This window comes from Octodon degus, unplaced genomic scaffold (assembly GCF_000260255.1).
Source record: "Octodon degus isolate 3935 unplaced genomic scaffold, OctDeg1.0 scaffold00315, whole genome shotgun sequence".
Lineage (NCBI taxonomy): Eukaryota > Metazoa > Chordata > Mammalia > Rodentia > Octodontidae > Octodon > Octodon degus.
In genome coordinates this window covers 1,036,976-1,051,808 of record NW_004524891.1, presented here as the reverse complement: position 1 = coordinate 1,051,808, position 14,833 = coordinate 1,036,976, and the positions used below count along the sequence as shown (strand labels likewise).

General features: G+C 48.4%; 1 protein-coding gene and 1 non-coding gene across 3 annotated transcripts in view; both read right to left on the bottom strand.

Moving 5' to 3' along the window:
* Positions 1-14,833, bottom strand: part of St3gal3 (ST3 beta-galactoside alpha-2,3-sialyltransferase 3) — a 252,926-nt gene that overhangs the window by 12,306 nt on the left and 225,787 nt on the right. For both annotated transcript variants that reach the window (XM_023707860.1, XM_004647615.2), the window contains 3 exons: positions 12,901-12,964; positions 11,735-11,830; positions 11,161-11,347 (listed from right to left, as the gene is read on the bottom strand). In XM_023707860.1, coding sequence (XP_023563628.1) covers positions 11,161-11,347; positions 11,735-11,830; positions 12,901-12,964 — 347 coding nt within the window. The remainder of the gene's footprint in view (positions 1-11,160; positions 11,348-11,734; positions 11,831-12,900; positions 12,965-14,833) is intronic.
* Positions 12,262-12,368, bottom strand: LOC111814442. The gene has a single exon (XR_002819431.1). It is a non-coding gene; the product is annotated as a U6 spliceosomal RNA (small nuclear RNA).

The window sequence follows — 14,833 nt, the reverse complement described above, 5'->3', positions numbered from 1 at the left end:
TACTATCAGGCCAGAGTGTTACAGAGACTGAAACAAAGGATGTGGTTGGCAACATCAAACACCACAAAAAGAGACCAGCACACATCCACACCTGCAGTCATCCACAGGTCTACACCTGCACATATCCGGGCACTCCAACAGGGGAGTCAGATTTTCCCTTTCGCACCTGCAGATGGGTAGACGGAACTGCAGGCCTGCCTGCTGTGAGGTGACACTGCCACACCGGTGGGACCCAAATCTGGACTAAGTCCCATCACATCTTAGTTCCCTGAACCACAGGACACAACTCAGAGGACTATCAGCTCAGTCACTGTGGCTGGCCCCCAGGTCACACCTCTCCTCAAGGTCCTTTGGGTACATTCTTTGCTGAATCCCTCCTCCTCCAGGAATGTCCCCGCCTCAGTCAAGTCTGGACCCAGCTCCTTGGTGTGGAGCCGACAGTCTCCTGCTGATGCAACTAGCTTTACTTTGTCAGCAGAGCCAGGAGCAGGAGGAAGGATGTGGGAAGAAAGGACCTTGCCTTCAGGCTCCTGTGATGCTGCTACTTCCCGGGCTCACTCCGAGATGCCATGTCTGAGTGGACTGAGGGCAGAGACCAACTCTGGCTGGCTTTCACAGCCAAGACTAGGGCAGATGTGTCTATTCCTGATCCTCCCCATGGTCACTGCCCTAGCATAAGCTAACTTTCATGGGGCTACTCTGTCACCCTCTTGCCTTCCTTCAGTTCACTAGCTTCCCTGTATGTGTCTGACCTTAACACACTTGGGTACAAAAGCGACAGCGGCCCTCCACTGCTCTGGGAGACAGGCAGCTTATGTAAAAGTTATGAGTATGGATCTGGGTCTGAACCCTAACACCCCAGCAACTCTGTGCATGTCCTTCAGGCTTTCTAAGGCTCATTATAGAATACCCTCATCTCTGGAATTAGGGTATGAATTCAAGTTCTGCTTATTGTGGTTTAAATCATGGCAGTTAAAGGTTATACATATAAAAATTTTAATCTAAAGGAAGCTCTTGTGGGACTAGGAGATAGCTCGGTGGTCTAAGTGCCTGTCTGGCAAGTGCAAGGAGCCCCAGTACCATATGCTGTGCTGGCCCCGTGCTGAGCCGGTCACTGAAACTGGGCATGTTGGCACACACCTGTATTCCCAGCGCTGGGGAGGCTGAGACAGAAGGATCACTATGAGTCCGAGCTGTGTAGTGAGACCTTGTACCAAATACATAAATCAAAGATTAGAACAAATAAAGTGAGCTCTTGTTAGTTTCTGCTATTATTAGTCCTCAGGACAAGGTGTAAGTTTCCCAATGTGACTCTGGCCTCTAAGACCCTCTAGCTGTGTTCGTAGACTCGTTCCTAGGCTGCCCCCATGCCTGTGAAGGCTCACCTTTAACATCATGGGGTCCAAATTACAAATGGATGCCCACGCCCTAAATGTTTAAAATTAAGACACATATTTGCAATTTATAAACCAAATCATTAAGCTGCTAATCAAAATATGGTCTATATTTCTTAAAAAATGTTTTGGAGGCCAGGACAGAATTTACAGTTCTGACTGTGGAAATGTGTGTTGGACCACAGTAGCGCAGGGAGAGCTGCCTACAGTCCACTTATTCCTGCTCCCTTCCCACACTCTAACAACTTTGTATGTGTGCTTCTCACACTGCACATTCACACTGCTCACTGCCTCTGCAAACAGCACTCCTGGCCTATGGATCAGCAGTTACATTCTGCCTGTAGGAGGATGGAGGGAGATGTAGCACTGTTAGGCAAGAAATCTGGAGGCCTCCAGGGCCTGCAAATGTTCCTGCAAGGCTGGATGGGCTTGGCATAGCCATCTTCCTTGTGGCACTGCATATTCTTCTTTACTTCATGGCAAAGAATACAGCAAGAGGAGGACGAGAGTAGGGTCCCACTGCCCAGGTCTAGGGACCACCACAACCAGTTAGGGTCTGAGACCTAAGTATTCTAGAGCCAAGACTTGGGGACTCTTGACCAAGGTGGCACCTGCTCCCTTGGGTCAGGGCCTACTGCTCTCCCTGACAGTTACTCCTGGCCCTGTGCTTGGGCCTTCACCCTGCCTACTGGCAGTGCTTACTGTGCTTAGTTTCACGTCTCGGGAGGTGGCCAACACTGCAGGTGAGCACAGGCTATCAAGTGTTGGCGGATTCTGCCCCACTTAAGCCTCAGAGCAGTGTCCAGGTGGCCATGGCAGAGGAAGAGGCTGATTTCAGTTCCTAACTCTGAAGCTGACCTTTACCCTATGTAAACAATAGAGAAAGAGTGGCAGACATCGCTGGCATGGGTGCCTACGCCCTCCCCAGGGTGGCTGTGTGCTTCTCGACTCCAGCCAGCAGTGGAACTCTAATCTACCCAATAACATCCTGGTCACATTCTAAGTTTGGCTACTATAAACATATGAAAGAAAATCTGTACATATAGATTTTCTTCTTTCTTTGTATCAAATGTTTCCTTTCCAAAAACTCTGTCTGCCTGGCTACTCTGACTAGCAGTCTTTGAGAGTGGCTGTCACTGTATTCTTGCCAGTCTTCTGTGTCATAATTTAAACACCTTCTTTGACAATGTGAGAGCTGACAAGTGGCACCCCGCTGCCTGTACACGAATGTCTCCTACTTCTGGGCAGGCCACACTTTTCTGTTTGTTATTCTTATTTTTTTCCTCTGTAATCTGAGCACCTCTTTCCCCTTAGCTACTGGGCTTCCAAAAGTTTTCTTATCCACCTTCATGAAAATGAGCCCCCTCCCTTACATTTTTTGACAGGGCCTTCTTATGTAGTAAAAGCTAGGCTCAAACTCACAATGCTCCTGCCTCAGTCTCCAAGAGCTGGGATCACAGGCACGAGCCACTTGGCTGTTTCTCATACTTTCTAAATACACTTTTCAAAGTTGTGTTACAGTCTTGTTTGTTTCAATTTGCATATGGTATTAAGATTTGATTTCTACTTCTTCAAAGTTTCCTTTGGCTATTTTTTTATGATTTACTTTTTATAGTCCACTTGGAATTTATTTAGATGAGTGTTATGAGGAAAGGGTCAAAAAACCTTTTTCAAAGCTATATTTGGAAAAAGCAAAGAACAAAAAGAGGAGTTGAGTTGGCTTGGGGCAGACCACGCGATGCTGATAGACAAAGAAGCAGGGCGCTAGGGACTGTTGAGCTTTCATTTCTCTATCAAGGAGAATGATCTTGAAGAAGAAAGAGATTCTCAGGAGAAGAAGAGAGCAAGAGGATATGAGGGTCTGAATCTGAAAGAATCATTTCCTAGGCAATGAACACAAGAGAGCAGAATTCAGAGGAAAGAGCCCTGACCAACAGCCAAAGTTCGGGGTCAAAACCCGGATTGTTCAGAAGTTACTGCCTCACTTTGGCCTTAGTTTCCACATTTATTCCTTTATGTATGGTTATTATGTTCAAACCCTGCTGGAGGTTCTGGGCTTGCAGACATAAACAAGGCTGTTCCTGTTCCCCACAGACCTAGAAGATGACTATCTAACACAGTCCTGGGAAGGGTGGTAGATGAAACTAGGGGGTATGAATAGGAGACCACATTTTGTATCATGAGCGTGCTGTATACATGTTGTGTGTATAATAAAGAGTGAAAAGGGGGCCAGAGAGATAGCCTAGCAGACCAAGTGCCTACTTAGGCAAGCACAGGGACTGGGGTTCGATCCCCGGCACAACATGCAGTGCGCTAAGCCAGCCACTGAGACTGGCTGTGGTGGCACACCCCTGTAATCCCAGCACTGGGGAGGCTGATACAGGAGGATCACTATAAGTCTGAGCTGCATAGTGAGACCCTGTAGCCAATAAAGAAAGAAAAAAAAAAAAAAAGAAAGAACCCCAACAGAGTGAAAAGACAACCCACATATGAGAAAATTTTGAACATCACTGGTCATTTGAGAGATGCAAATTAAAACAACACCGAGATTCCATATCACTCCAGAAAGAATGACTGTCATCAAGAAATCAACCAATAACAAATACTGGAGGGGCTATGAGGAAAAGGGAACCCTTCCCCATGTTGGTAGGAGCGTAGGTTGGTGCAACCACTGTGGAAATCAGTGTGGAGACTCCTCAAAGTACTAGGATTCGAGGCCCCATTTGATCCAGCTATTCCCCTGCTGGGTATCTTCCTGGAAGAATTAAGAATATCATACTATGGTGGCATGTGCACACCCATATTTACAGTGGCACAGTATGTAATACCTAAATCTTAGAAACAATTCAAATGCCCATCAACTGAAGAATGGATAAAAAAAGATGCATTAAAAAAATACAATGAAGTACAACTCAACCATAAAGAAGGATAAACTTGAGACATTTGTAAGTAATTTGATACACTTTGAGGCCATACTCTTAAGTGAAATAAATCAGACACAGTGTAAATATTGCGTTGTTTCCCTGATGTGAGAAAGTATAGGAGTAAATAAGGACCAAAATGTGCACTAGCTATTATAAAATAGGAAGAAACTGCTCAAAAGGAAAGAGAAACTAGGGAGGAAAGGAAGGAAGGGAAAAGAAAAAAAATAAAAGAAGTATAAAATGGAAACAAAGCTTTTGTAAATAAGGAGGGGAAGAGGAGTTGAAGGGAGGGGGGGGAGATTGGGAAAAAAACAATCGATGTAGCATATGCAGGTACAAATTTCCTATGATGGATATGATCAATATATATATATATATATATATATATATATATATCGTAACAATAAATTTAATAATAATAATAATAATAATAAAAATAATAAAGAAGCTGCTAAAATCACCTCAACAAGGTAGCTGTAGAAGGAGTAGTCACAGATATGGAGACTGATTGATTGAATAAGAAGGGCAAGGGAGACGAGGAATCAAGGATGCTTTCCAGATGCTTCCACTGGCTTCTTCCTAGAACCTACCTCTGTGCCCAGTAAATACTTGCTGGTAAGTTATTCCTGCACCTTGAAGGGCAGAGGCTGAGTCCACAGAATTCAGAATCAAAAAGGTTACAGCCAGAGGAATGGGTTAGGCAGAGGGCCCAAGTAATGGGAAGGGGCCAACACAAAGATGCTGGAATAGGTGGTGACTCTTCCCAGAAGCCTAAACAGAAAGGAAGGAGAGAGGACGAGCACGTGCTGGAAAGGGCTTTTATTTTCAAGGTGAGAGTGATTTGAACAAATGAACAGATGCCAGAGGAGGCTCAGAAAACAAACCAAGACAGCTCCTGAGGAGGTGAGAAGAGCAGGCCCCTGGGGCTAGGAAAAAACTGGCACTGGGCAGGACAGGCCAGGAAAGACTTGCAGGAGGAAGGAGGGATGAATGCAGGGAAGTCTTGCTTAATGGTGACCTTTATTTATTTATTTTTTTTTGTGCAGCTGGAAGTATGATTTCTGCTTGGGATAGGATCAGGGACAGGGATAGGAAGTAGCCCCAAGACACTAGTAAGGTAATAGGCTATAACCTCAGCTGTGATTTGTCTCTCATGGTATTAGCCCAGCTGGAGTGGGGAAAGGTACAGAGGAAGGAGTCTCAAGCGACGAGGATGGTGCTGAAACACGGACTTTACATGACTTCTGTGACTGGTTTGGATCTGAGTGAACAAATTAGTAAATGAGAAATGTTATAGTGCAGTGTTACAGTGAAATACCTTAAGTCCAAAATGTGGCTGTGCCACTTCCTAGTGTGCAGAGTACCTGCCTCGTAGGTGGCTGAATCAATGCACGCACATTGTGTAGCCCGGGGCCCGGGACATGGAGGTGGCTCTCGGCACTCTAGGCCGTGGTGCATGGAAGGCATACGGTCAGGGTGGGCGGCAGAAAGTCCTGTTTGAATTTAACTTCAGCTCTACCACTTACCTAGCTGGGTGACCTTAACCACACCATTTGCCCTCTCTGCTTACTTCCTGAGCTCTACATGGGGACAACAGTCCCTATCTAATAGGGTCACTATGACAATGAATGGAAGAATTCAAGGGATGTTGGGAAAACGAGAACTTTTATAAATGACAGCTATAAGGATGATAATGGTAGAAAAAGAGGAAGGAGACAAGAAAAAGAAGAAAGAAGAAAAGAAGAAGACAGGCATGAAAAGAAGAGACTGACAATGATAGCTGTTATGCAGCAGAAGAACCAAGAGGTCACAGATGCCAGTGGTGGAGGGAAGTACAGTGTAGTGATGACATAAGGCCCACCCGCTTCCACGAGGGGAGAAACAGTAGTCAGACACAGTCTAGTGAGGGAGTATGAGGTCCTCCCAGCCCTTACAGGGAATAAGAGGCATAAGGACAGCTATGGCTTCTGGAGATGGCCGCAAAGGGGGTGCTGTCCCAGGAGGGCTCAGCTCAGAGGTGTGGCAAGGAGCCTGGAGTGGAGTCACGAATGCTGTGCTGTAGTCCAGGCCATGCTGTGGGCCCTGCCCCGAGTCTCCCCTAAGGTGAGGTAGTGCCCAGGCTGGGCTCCTCCCGGGCAGTCTTCTCAGACCCTAGCAGAGAAGAGGCTCAGGTGAAGATGGACATCCAATCCCCAGCTTAGGCCTGGTCCAGTGAGGCCTCACATTCAGACATGGTGGCCCTATTTACCCTGTGGATTTCCCAGACTGCCCAGCTCTGCTGCTGCGTCACTAGGAGGCTCCAGTCTCCCATTTTGGCCTCTACCTATTTTGAGGTCACTGGCTAGGTCAGGGCCTACAATCTGGACAGAAAAATGTTTCACACCCCACAGTAACAGTGCTTTCTAGCTGCAACACCATCGCCAATAATAGAAAACAACAAGTAACATTAAAAACTGCCCTAGATTGGGAACTTATTAGGTTCTCTGTGCTAGGTGCTTTTCTGTTGCACCTTATTTAATTTTAAAACAGCCCTAAAAGATGGGTAGTACCACTACTATTGTGAGGCTAAACCTAAGGGGGAAAGTAATTTGCCAAGTAACCTTAGCTAACACGTACCAGAGTCTAGATGCAAACCCAAGTCTGTATAACTTCAGGGTCTAAACAGTTTTTCCTCTCTTAAAACATGCTGTAGCTCCTAAAATCACAGCCCAGTGCCTGAACGTGAATGGAGGCCCTGGCGATCTAGCCCTTTTTTTCTTCCTTGGAAAGTGAGTTACTGTAGATGGTGAAGCCTTTGTCAAAACTGTCCTGGAGCCAAGCCTCTGCCCTCATGCCCTTCCTTGCCTTGCAGGGCTGGGACCAAACCACGCTGACCCGGCCCGATGAGGGTAGGAAGCTCTGCCCTCACACTGCCACTGTTTCAGGCCACAGGGTTGCTTCTTCTGGACAGTGGATGGGGTACCTCCCGTCTTCATCCAGCACCGGGAGGAGGACACATAGACCATACCTGAGACATGTGGTAGCATACTCTTTTCTTTTTTTTTTTTTGGCAGAACTGGGGCTTGAACTCAGACCTTTGAGCTTGCCAGGGAAGCACTTATTCTACTGAGCCATCTCCCCGGCCCCAGTTGTTGTTGTTGTTTTTTTTTTTTTTTCACTTTTTGGATAGTATCCTTTGATTCATGAAAGTTTTAAATTTTCATGATGTGAGTTTTCCTTTCTGTTCTTTGACTGTTTAATATAATATTTAAAAATCCACTGCCATAAATAAAATTATGAGGATTTATCCCTATATTTCTTTGAAGAATTTTATAGTATTAGTTCTTAAATTTAGTTTTTTTTTTTTTTTTTTTTTTTTTTTTTTTTTTTGGCAGAACCAGGGATTGAACTCAGTCCCTTGCGCTTGCCAGGGAAGTGCTTATTCTACTGAGCCATCTCCCTGGCCCCATACTCTTGACACACTGTTGGTAACAGTCATATTATTACAGCTAACATAGTATTGTTCAGTGTCCTAAGCAGAGCGCGGTCTCTCTGGGCCTTGGCACACACTTCCCTTTGCTTCTCACTCCTTCATCTGACTCACTCCTAACTCTTCTTGAGGGCCAGCTCAGCGGTGCCTCCTCCAGGAGGCCTTCTCCTGCCCCCTCCCATCCTGCTCCCAGGACTGCATATTTGCTACACTGCACCACCAGTGTAGTTTCAGGACGGCACTTCCACCACACTGTGATCAACTTTGGGTTGGGAGGACTTCTGATTCATCTCTGGATTCCCAGGGAATGAGTGGGGGATGGTGACAGCCATGCCTCTGAGGAGAGGTGCTTGGGAGCTGGAGGCTGCACCTCACATGGGGGCTGTACCCTCAAGTCCCGGGATCCACCCTCCCTGTTGGCCTCACTTCCCTAGGTGCTCACCTGTCCACAGGCGTTTTTTCTGAGATGTCCTCAGCACCCATGGCCTTCTAGGAGCTCTTATACTTGCGTGATAGCTTGGTAAAGGCTCTTGGGATGGGAGATAGAGTCTTTTGACAACTTGTTTGGAATTATCTGTGCTACCCTCTAGTGATAATGAAGGAAGCAAAGGGCCCTAAAAGGTGAAGAGGAGAGCTTCCAGCTGGAGAAGAGGAGGGCCAGCCTGTCACAGGATGCTTGCTCTCCTGTACACTTTACCCTTACCATACCCAGCAGGACTCCAGGTACCAGAACAGCACACACTATAAGTTATTGTTCACATAGCTAGCGGCAGGCAGCACCTGCGATTGAGGCTTAACACCTGTTCCAATCTTGCCCAGCCAGGTCCTGGCTCCAGAACTGGGCTGCCTCCTGCCAGAATTTTGCAGGTGAGACTCCAGAGAGGTCCAGAGCTTGCCAGCAGCCTCAGGCTGCATGGCTAGAAACAGCACTGCAGCAGCAGGGCAGGCCAGAAGGAGCAGCCTGGCTCATGCTCACCTGGGTCTCAGTAGCCAGAGAAGCAAAGCAGAGCATGCGTCAGTCCTGGAGTGCCTTGAGCGGGGTGGAGAAGGGTGTGAAAGTAGGAAGCCTCTGAGGCAGCAAGGGACCCATGCAAAAGTCCACTCTGCATAATGGGAAAGGTCAGGCCCCGGCACACCCCTGGCAGCTCACTCCACAGGCTGAGCCCTTTTCTTTTTTGACTCTGGCACCAGAGAGGGCCCATAGCACTATAGAAACTCATCTCCCTCTCTTCCTTGCTCCTGCCCACTGAGATAGAGTTCTCACTCGTATGAAGCTAGTCCTACATCGCTGTGCATGGCAGGACAGGGCTAAGCAGGGGTCTGAGAGTGCCCTTCTGCTGGAGACCCCTGACCTGTCTGGGCTGAGAGCCTCTCAGTCTTCTTGCTATATGTAGCCCATGACTCAAGCGTGCTTTCTTGCCCCTTCTTTCTTTTTTTTTTTTTTAAATTTATTTTTTTGTGTGTGTGTGTGTGTGTGTGTGTGTGTGTGTGTGGTGTGTGTGTGTGTGGCCAGCTCCGACCACCAGGGGGCGGGCTGGCTGGCATGTGGTGTTGGGGGATTGAACCGCGGTCCCTGGGCTTCGGGCTTCGCTAAGCTTGTTCTAAGTAGGTGCTTTAGACCACTGAGCCATCTCACCAGCCCTTCTTTCTTTCCTTTCTACCTTGGATGAACTTCAGGAACCCTGACTTGACTCATCTCCATGCTCTTGGAAGGAACAAGTAGCAATACCCACCAGGGTACTCTGGACCCCTCTGGCCTGTCCTTATCTGGACTGCTTGGCTTTTCCTATCCCCCTAGCAGGAATTAGAAGCTGGTGTTTGAACAAATTCCAGATTATGTATGGCAACTGGGTCCCGAGAGGCAAAACCAATGGGATCAGGGCCCTGCCCAGAGGGAAGCCTGGGGTTCTGACAGAGGCCCACACACAGACAAAAGAAGTGCCAAGAGGGAGTGGGCATATGGGCAGAAGACTAGAGTGAAAAAGCAGCCCCAGGATCCCCAGGTTCACCAAGGCAGGCTTAATTTCCCTCCATTTTCCCCTTCAACAAGTTACCCTGTGATTCCAATTCTATTTCCCTCAAGGCAAAGAGAAGGACTCTGGGGACACTGGTAACTCAGGCCCCAAGGTTCTGAGGATGGGCTACTCCCATTCTCTGACTGGTTGTGTGGGCACTAGGCCTTGTTTGAAGCTGAGGCTGTTTAAAGCCAAATGACCACCCTGCTGCCTCCTTCAGCCTGGTTGCAAGACGGGCCCACTTTTCCTACTGTTCCACCTACCTGAATTTCTGGACCTGACTTCTGTCTTCTCTCTTGCTTGCTACCTACTTGACACTGCCTGAACTTGGCCTTGCTTGGGAAAGGGCTGTGGAATTAAACCAAATTACACTGAGACTCCCCTGGCAGGTTAAGCTGTTCCTACCCTCAACTCTCCTCTAAATCCCCAGAAGGAACCACTAACTTCTTACTGTAGGCAGAGGGCCATCTGTCATCAATCTCTGGCAAGAGGCTTGGGTATTAGAAGATGAATGACCTGAGCAGTGCAGCACCCCTCCCCTGGGGGCGCTGGTGACAGAGCTGGGGTGGGGGGAGTGGATGCAGACAAGTTGGTAGGTGTCCCTGTAGGCTCAGAGCTGGGGAACAGGTCTGAGGAGGGGATTCAGTGGGTGGTCTACTAACAAGCAGTCTCACACTACTCTGCCAAAGACACTCCCTAAGGAAATGAGCCCAGGCACTTGCCTGCCTAGAATAGTGACTCCAGAATCCAATCACACCCAAAGAGCAGAACCAGACTCTGGCAGCTTGAGGACCCAACTACAGGTCCGTGACAAGGTTACAAAGAGACAGGTCCACACATAAAAGCTTGGAAGCTGCCACCCTCAAATCTTGGGGGCCTACAGTGTCTGAAGAATGGCCTGAGGACTCCAATAAGGCCTAGCTCCTGACTGGGAAAGATGGAAGGACCCATAAAACCAGAGTCAGATAGAGCTCAGAAGGAGTAGTGAGGGGCAGCCACAAGGCCAGGGCAGCGAAGCACGCAGACTGAGAGTAATCTTAGGGTGGACTTAGAGATAAAAGCTTTCTTTCCCTGGGTTATTCAGGCCAGGGAAGGCTCAGGACTGTTGGGATCTGGCAAGAAGAGGCTGAGAAAGGGTGTGTACCTGGGTATCAAGAGGCTGGTAGCACACATCAGGCATTTCAGCTCCAGTAACCTCTACCCTCAGTTACATTGCTATCTTTTATTTTTGAGTCATTATTGTTCCTTTTGAAGGCTCCTACTTGTTCTTTGTGGGGCTAGGGGTCTAACTTGGCAGCCGGGGAGGCAAAGGCAAAGCCCAGGCAAAGAGGGAAGGGGCTGGTGCCAGGGAAGCTCACCACTCTCTCCTTGTAGACGATGTACTTCAACCACTTGAAGTCCTGCCACTTGAAGCCAGCGAGGACAAAGAGAGAATCGCGCTCATACTGCTCAGGCCTCTGCATGGCGCCCTCTGGGTAGGTGATGCGCAGAGTTGTTTTGCTGCCCACATCTTTCTCAAAGCCCTTAACTGGTGCTGAGTTCAGTCTACAGAGAGCAGGCACAGTCAGAGTCTGCCTTGGGTCACATTTGGGGAGACACTGTGACCCCAGAATACCCCAGGTGCAGGGAATGAGGCATCTATGTCACTTCAAAGCCCACCAACCTGCCAGATGTGTGGGCACACGCCAGTAATCCCAGCACTTGGGAGGCTGAGACAGGAGGATTTCTATGAGTTTAAGGCTAGCCTGAACTGCACAGTGAGGCCCTGTCTCAAAAGGGGGGGGGGGAGAAGCCCACCAACTTTATATTCTTGAAGTTGTCACTGAACTCTAACCCAAGTGGCTAGACAGACTGGCACATCCTCGATGGGCTAGAGGGTCAGTGTTGCGCCTTGACACTCAGGTGCCCAAGGGGCTGCTCTGGGGAGCTCACCTGACCACGATGTCATAGTCATCAATGCGTGACCCCAGAGACTTGTTGGCAAGGACACCTCCATTGCCCACGATGATGCAGCGGCGGCAGCGGAGGCTGAAGGGAGAGTGGGAGGCCTGTGAGGAGCTGGCGCCAGGTCTCCTTCCTTCCGTCCCTTTGGTCTTTGACCCCACACCTTTGGCCAGGACCAGGCTGGGGCAGAAGAAGCCAAAAGACTTCCAGCAGTATTTCCAAGGAGAGCCCGGAATCTCAAAGCAGGACCCTGGGCCCTGGGGCTCTTCTACACCCCTAAGTCCTAACATTTTCCAAGGAATACATGAGTGCAAAAAATTAATTATTTTTTTAAAAATAAAGAACATAGGGCCAGAGAGACAGCTTAGTGGACTAAGTGCCTGGCCCTGGGCGTGCTGAGCTGGCCACTGAGACCTAGTGTGGTGGTGCCCGCCTGTAATCCCAGTGCTGGGGAGGCTGAAACAGGAGGATCATTACAAGTCCGAGCTGCGTAGTGAGACCCTATACCAAATACACAAAATATGGAACACTTTATGAGCTTGTGTGTCACCCTTGCGCAGAGGCCATGTGAGTCATGTCTGTATTGGTCGAATGTTAGCATACGTGCTGCCGAAGTGAGCACAAGTACAGCAAATTTAGAAATGAACCAGGGAGGTGAGGAGGGGACTCTGGTAATGCAGCATTCAAGGGTGAAGATTCCCCAAGGATTAGTGGGGTGTAGGTAGCCTTAGGGGCCACAGAAATGGGCTGAGCTCAAAAGGCTCTACTAGGTAAACAAGAACAAGAGAAGGGACTAGAGGTCCAGGGTTAGAGCTTAGCTTATTTTCAACTTGGAAGCCTATAGACCACCAAGGACTGGTTCTGTTTCTCTTAGCCCTGACCCTGGAGCTTTCTAACCCCTTGCCTATTGGTTTCAGTGCTATTCTGTCCCTCAACATAAAGCTCCTCACTGCCAAGACCCTCCGTCCCCTTGCTGGTCTGATCCCAACCCTATTGCCTTTAGTTTTTACCCTCAGACCTTGGATGTCTGAGGGCTGCAATGTCTTGCCAAGTGTTGCCAGTCCCCAGAGGGGCAAGCCACTTACCTGCTTCACTCACCCCAGCATGTACCTCAACACTTCTGCATATGCTAGCAGCCAGAGAGAGGGGCTCACCTGTCCAGGGCAGGGGTCAGGCGGTACTCTTTGGTGACTGACAAGATGGCTTTGATCAGATTGTCTGTGGAGAGAGGAGGGAAGTGACTGTTAAGAGGGTCACTTAAATCCTCGCAAAATATTTCTCAAACCCTGCTTGAAGGCACAAGTTCCTGGGGCCAGAGTGAAAGTGGGGAGGTGTTCAGGACACAAGGTAAGGTCAGGCCATTCTCTTAACACTGAACGACTTACTGTAAGTGTCACTTAGGAGCACACTTATGCACTATCCTGAGTGATGCTTGGGCAGGTGTCATTTCTTTTTTAAAACATTTATTTATTTATTTACTTATTTATTTGGTACAGGATCTTGCTATGTAGCTCGGACTCGTAGTGATCTTCCTGTCTCATCCTCCCCGGCACTGGGATTATAGGCTTATGCCACCACACCCAGTTTCAGAGGCCTGCACAGCAACGGGTTGGCATGGCATGTGGTACCGGGGATCAAACCTGGGCCCTTGTGCTTACCAGGCAGGTGCTTAGACTACTAAGCTATCTCCCCAGCCTGGCAGGTGTCTTTTTTTTTTGTGGTAGTAAAGGTCAAACTTGGGACCTTACGCTTGCCAGGCAGGCTCTTAAGCTGCTGAATTATCTCTCTGACCCCTGCCAGGTGTCATTTCAACCAGCTGCTTCTTGTTTGCAGGAGATATGCCCATGCTTGTTTTTATATTCCTTGTTATAGTTATATTACCCTATAAAATTAATGAAACAAATGCCAGTTTTGGTCATCCTGTATTTAAATAATTGGACTGCTAAGTGGTTAATTCTCTCCCTTGAGAAAGGAGATGGAGACAGGAGGCAGAGGCAGACATGTCTGCCAGGAGCCAGTCCCTAACACAGGCACGCGTGTCCTTCCCAGGGTGTCTTCGCCTTCCTCAGAGATTCATCTGCTTTGCTGAGGTTCTGCAGTTGGGCCCCAGGATATGCTTCCCCAGGTGAAAGTAGAGTCTTCCCCAGAAACGAGATCTCTAGTCAGAGACCACAGGTGTTCACCCTGTGCCCCAGCAAGCAGACAGCCAACAACGAATGGGGGTGGGGAGCAGATAGTAACGAAGACCATCCCGAGGTAGACCACTTACCTGGTTTCTGCTACCAGCAGCTTTCCCCTGCTTCCTCCCTCTGGCACTGCCAATCTCTGATCCTACCCTGTGCCAGGCTGGCCCTCCCTCTGTGTCTCCTCAGGCCCCTTCAGCCGCACATTTATCTGCCAGCCTGCACTCTACAGGCTGACCTCAGCAAGACCCCAGGATCTCTGCCCTCTCGGACTCTGACCACTATCAGACCTCTTCCCTTCGGGGCCCTTCTCTGGCTTTAGCTATGGTGACTGCTCTCTTTTCAAACTCTGGTATAATGGAAGCATGATGGTGTAATGAGGAATGTGTAGTGAAGGTAACAACTATGGAGTTAAATCCTGGCTCTGTGGCCTCATGTAAATGACCTGTTTTCTTTGAGCTTTAGTTTCCTCATCTCTTAAAGGAAGACAGTAACCTTTACTCAGAGTTTTTAAGATTTAAGACATTGTATGTAAAGACCTAAATATCAGCTGGTGCCCCACAGTGGAGAGCACTTACTCATGCCAAGTAAGATTATAGGTATGCATGACTAGGACGCTGCAACTCTACTCCTAGGAAAAACTTGAAAACCCACCTACTTGCTCAGAGACCTGTGAAAGAATGTTCACTGCACAGCTCTTTGTAACAGTAAAATGCTGGAGGTGACCCAAGTATCCACCGAGGGAAAAGATTACACGTGGCACACAAAACACTGCACAGCCACACACACGAAATACTACCCAGTCCAAAAAGAATCTATAGGGGCCGGGGAGATGGCTCAGTAGAATAAGCGCTTCTCTGGCAAGTGCAAGGACCTGAGTTCAATCCCTGGTTCTGCCAAAAAA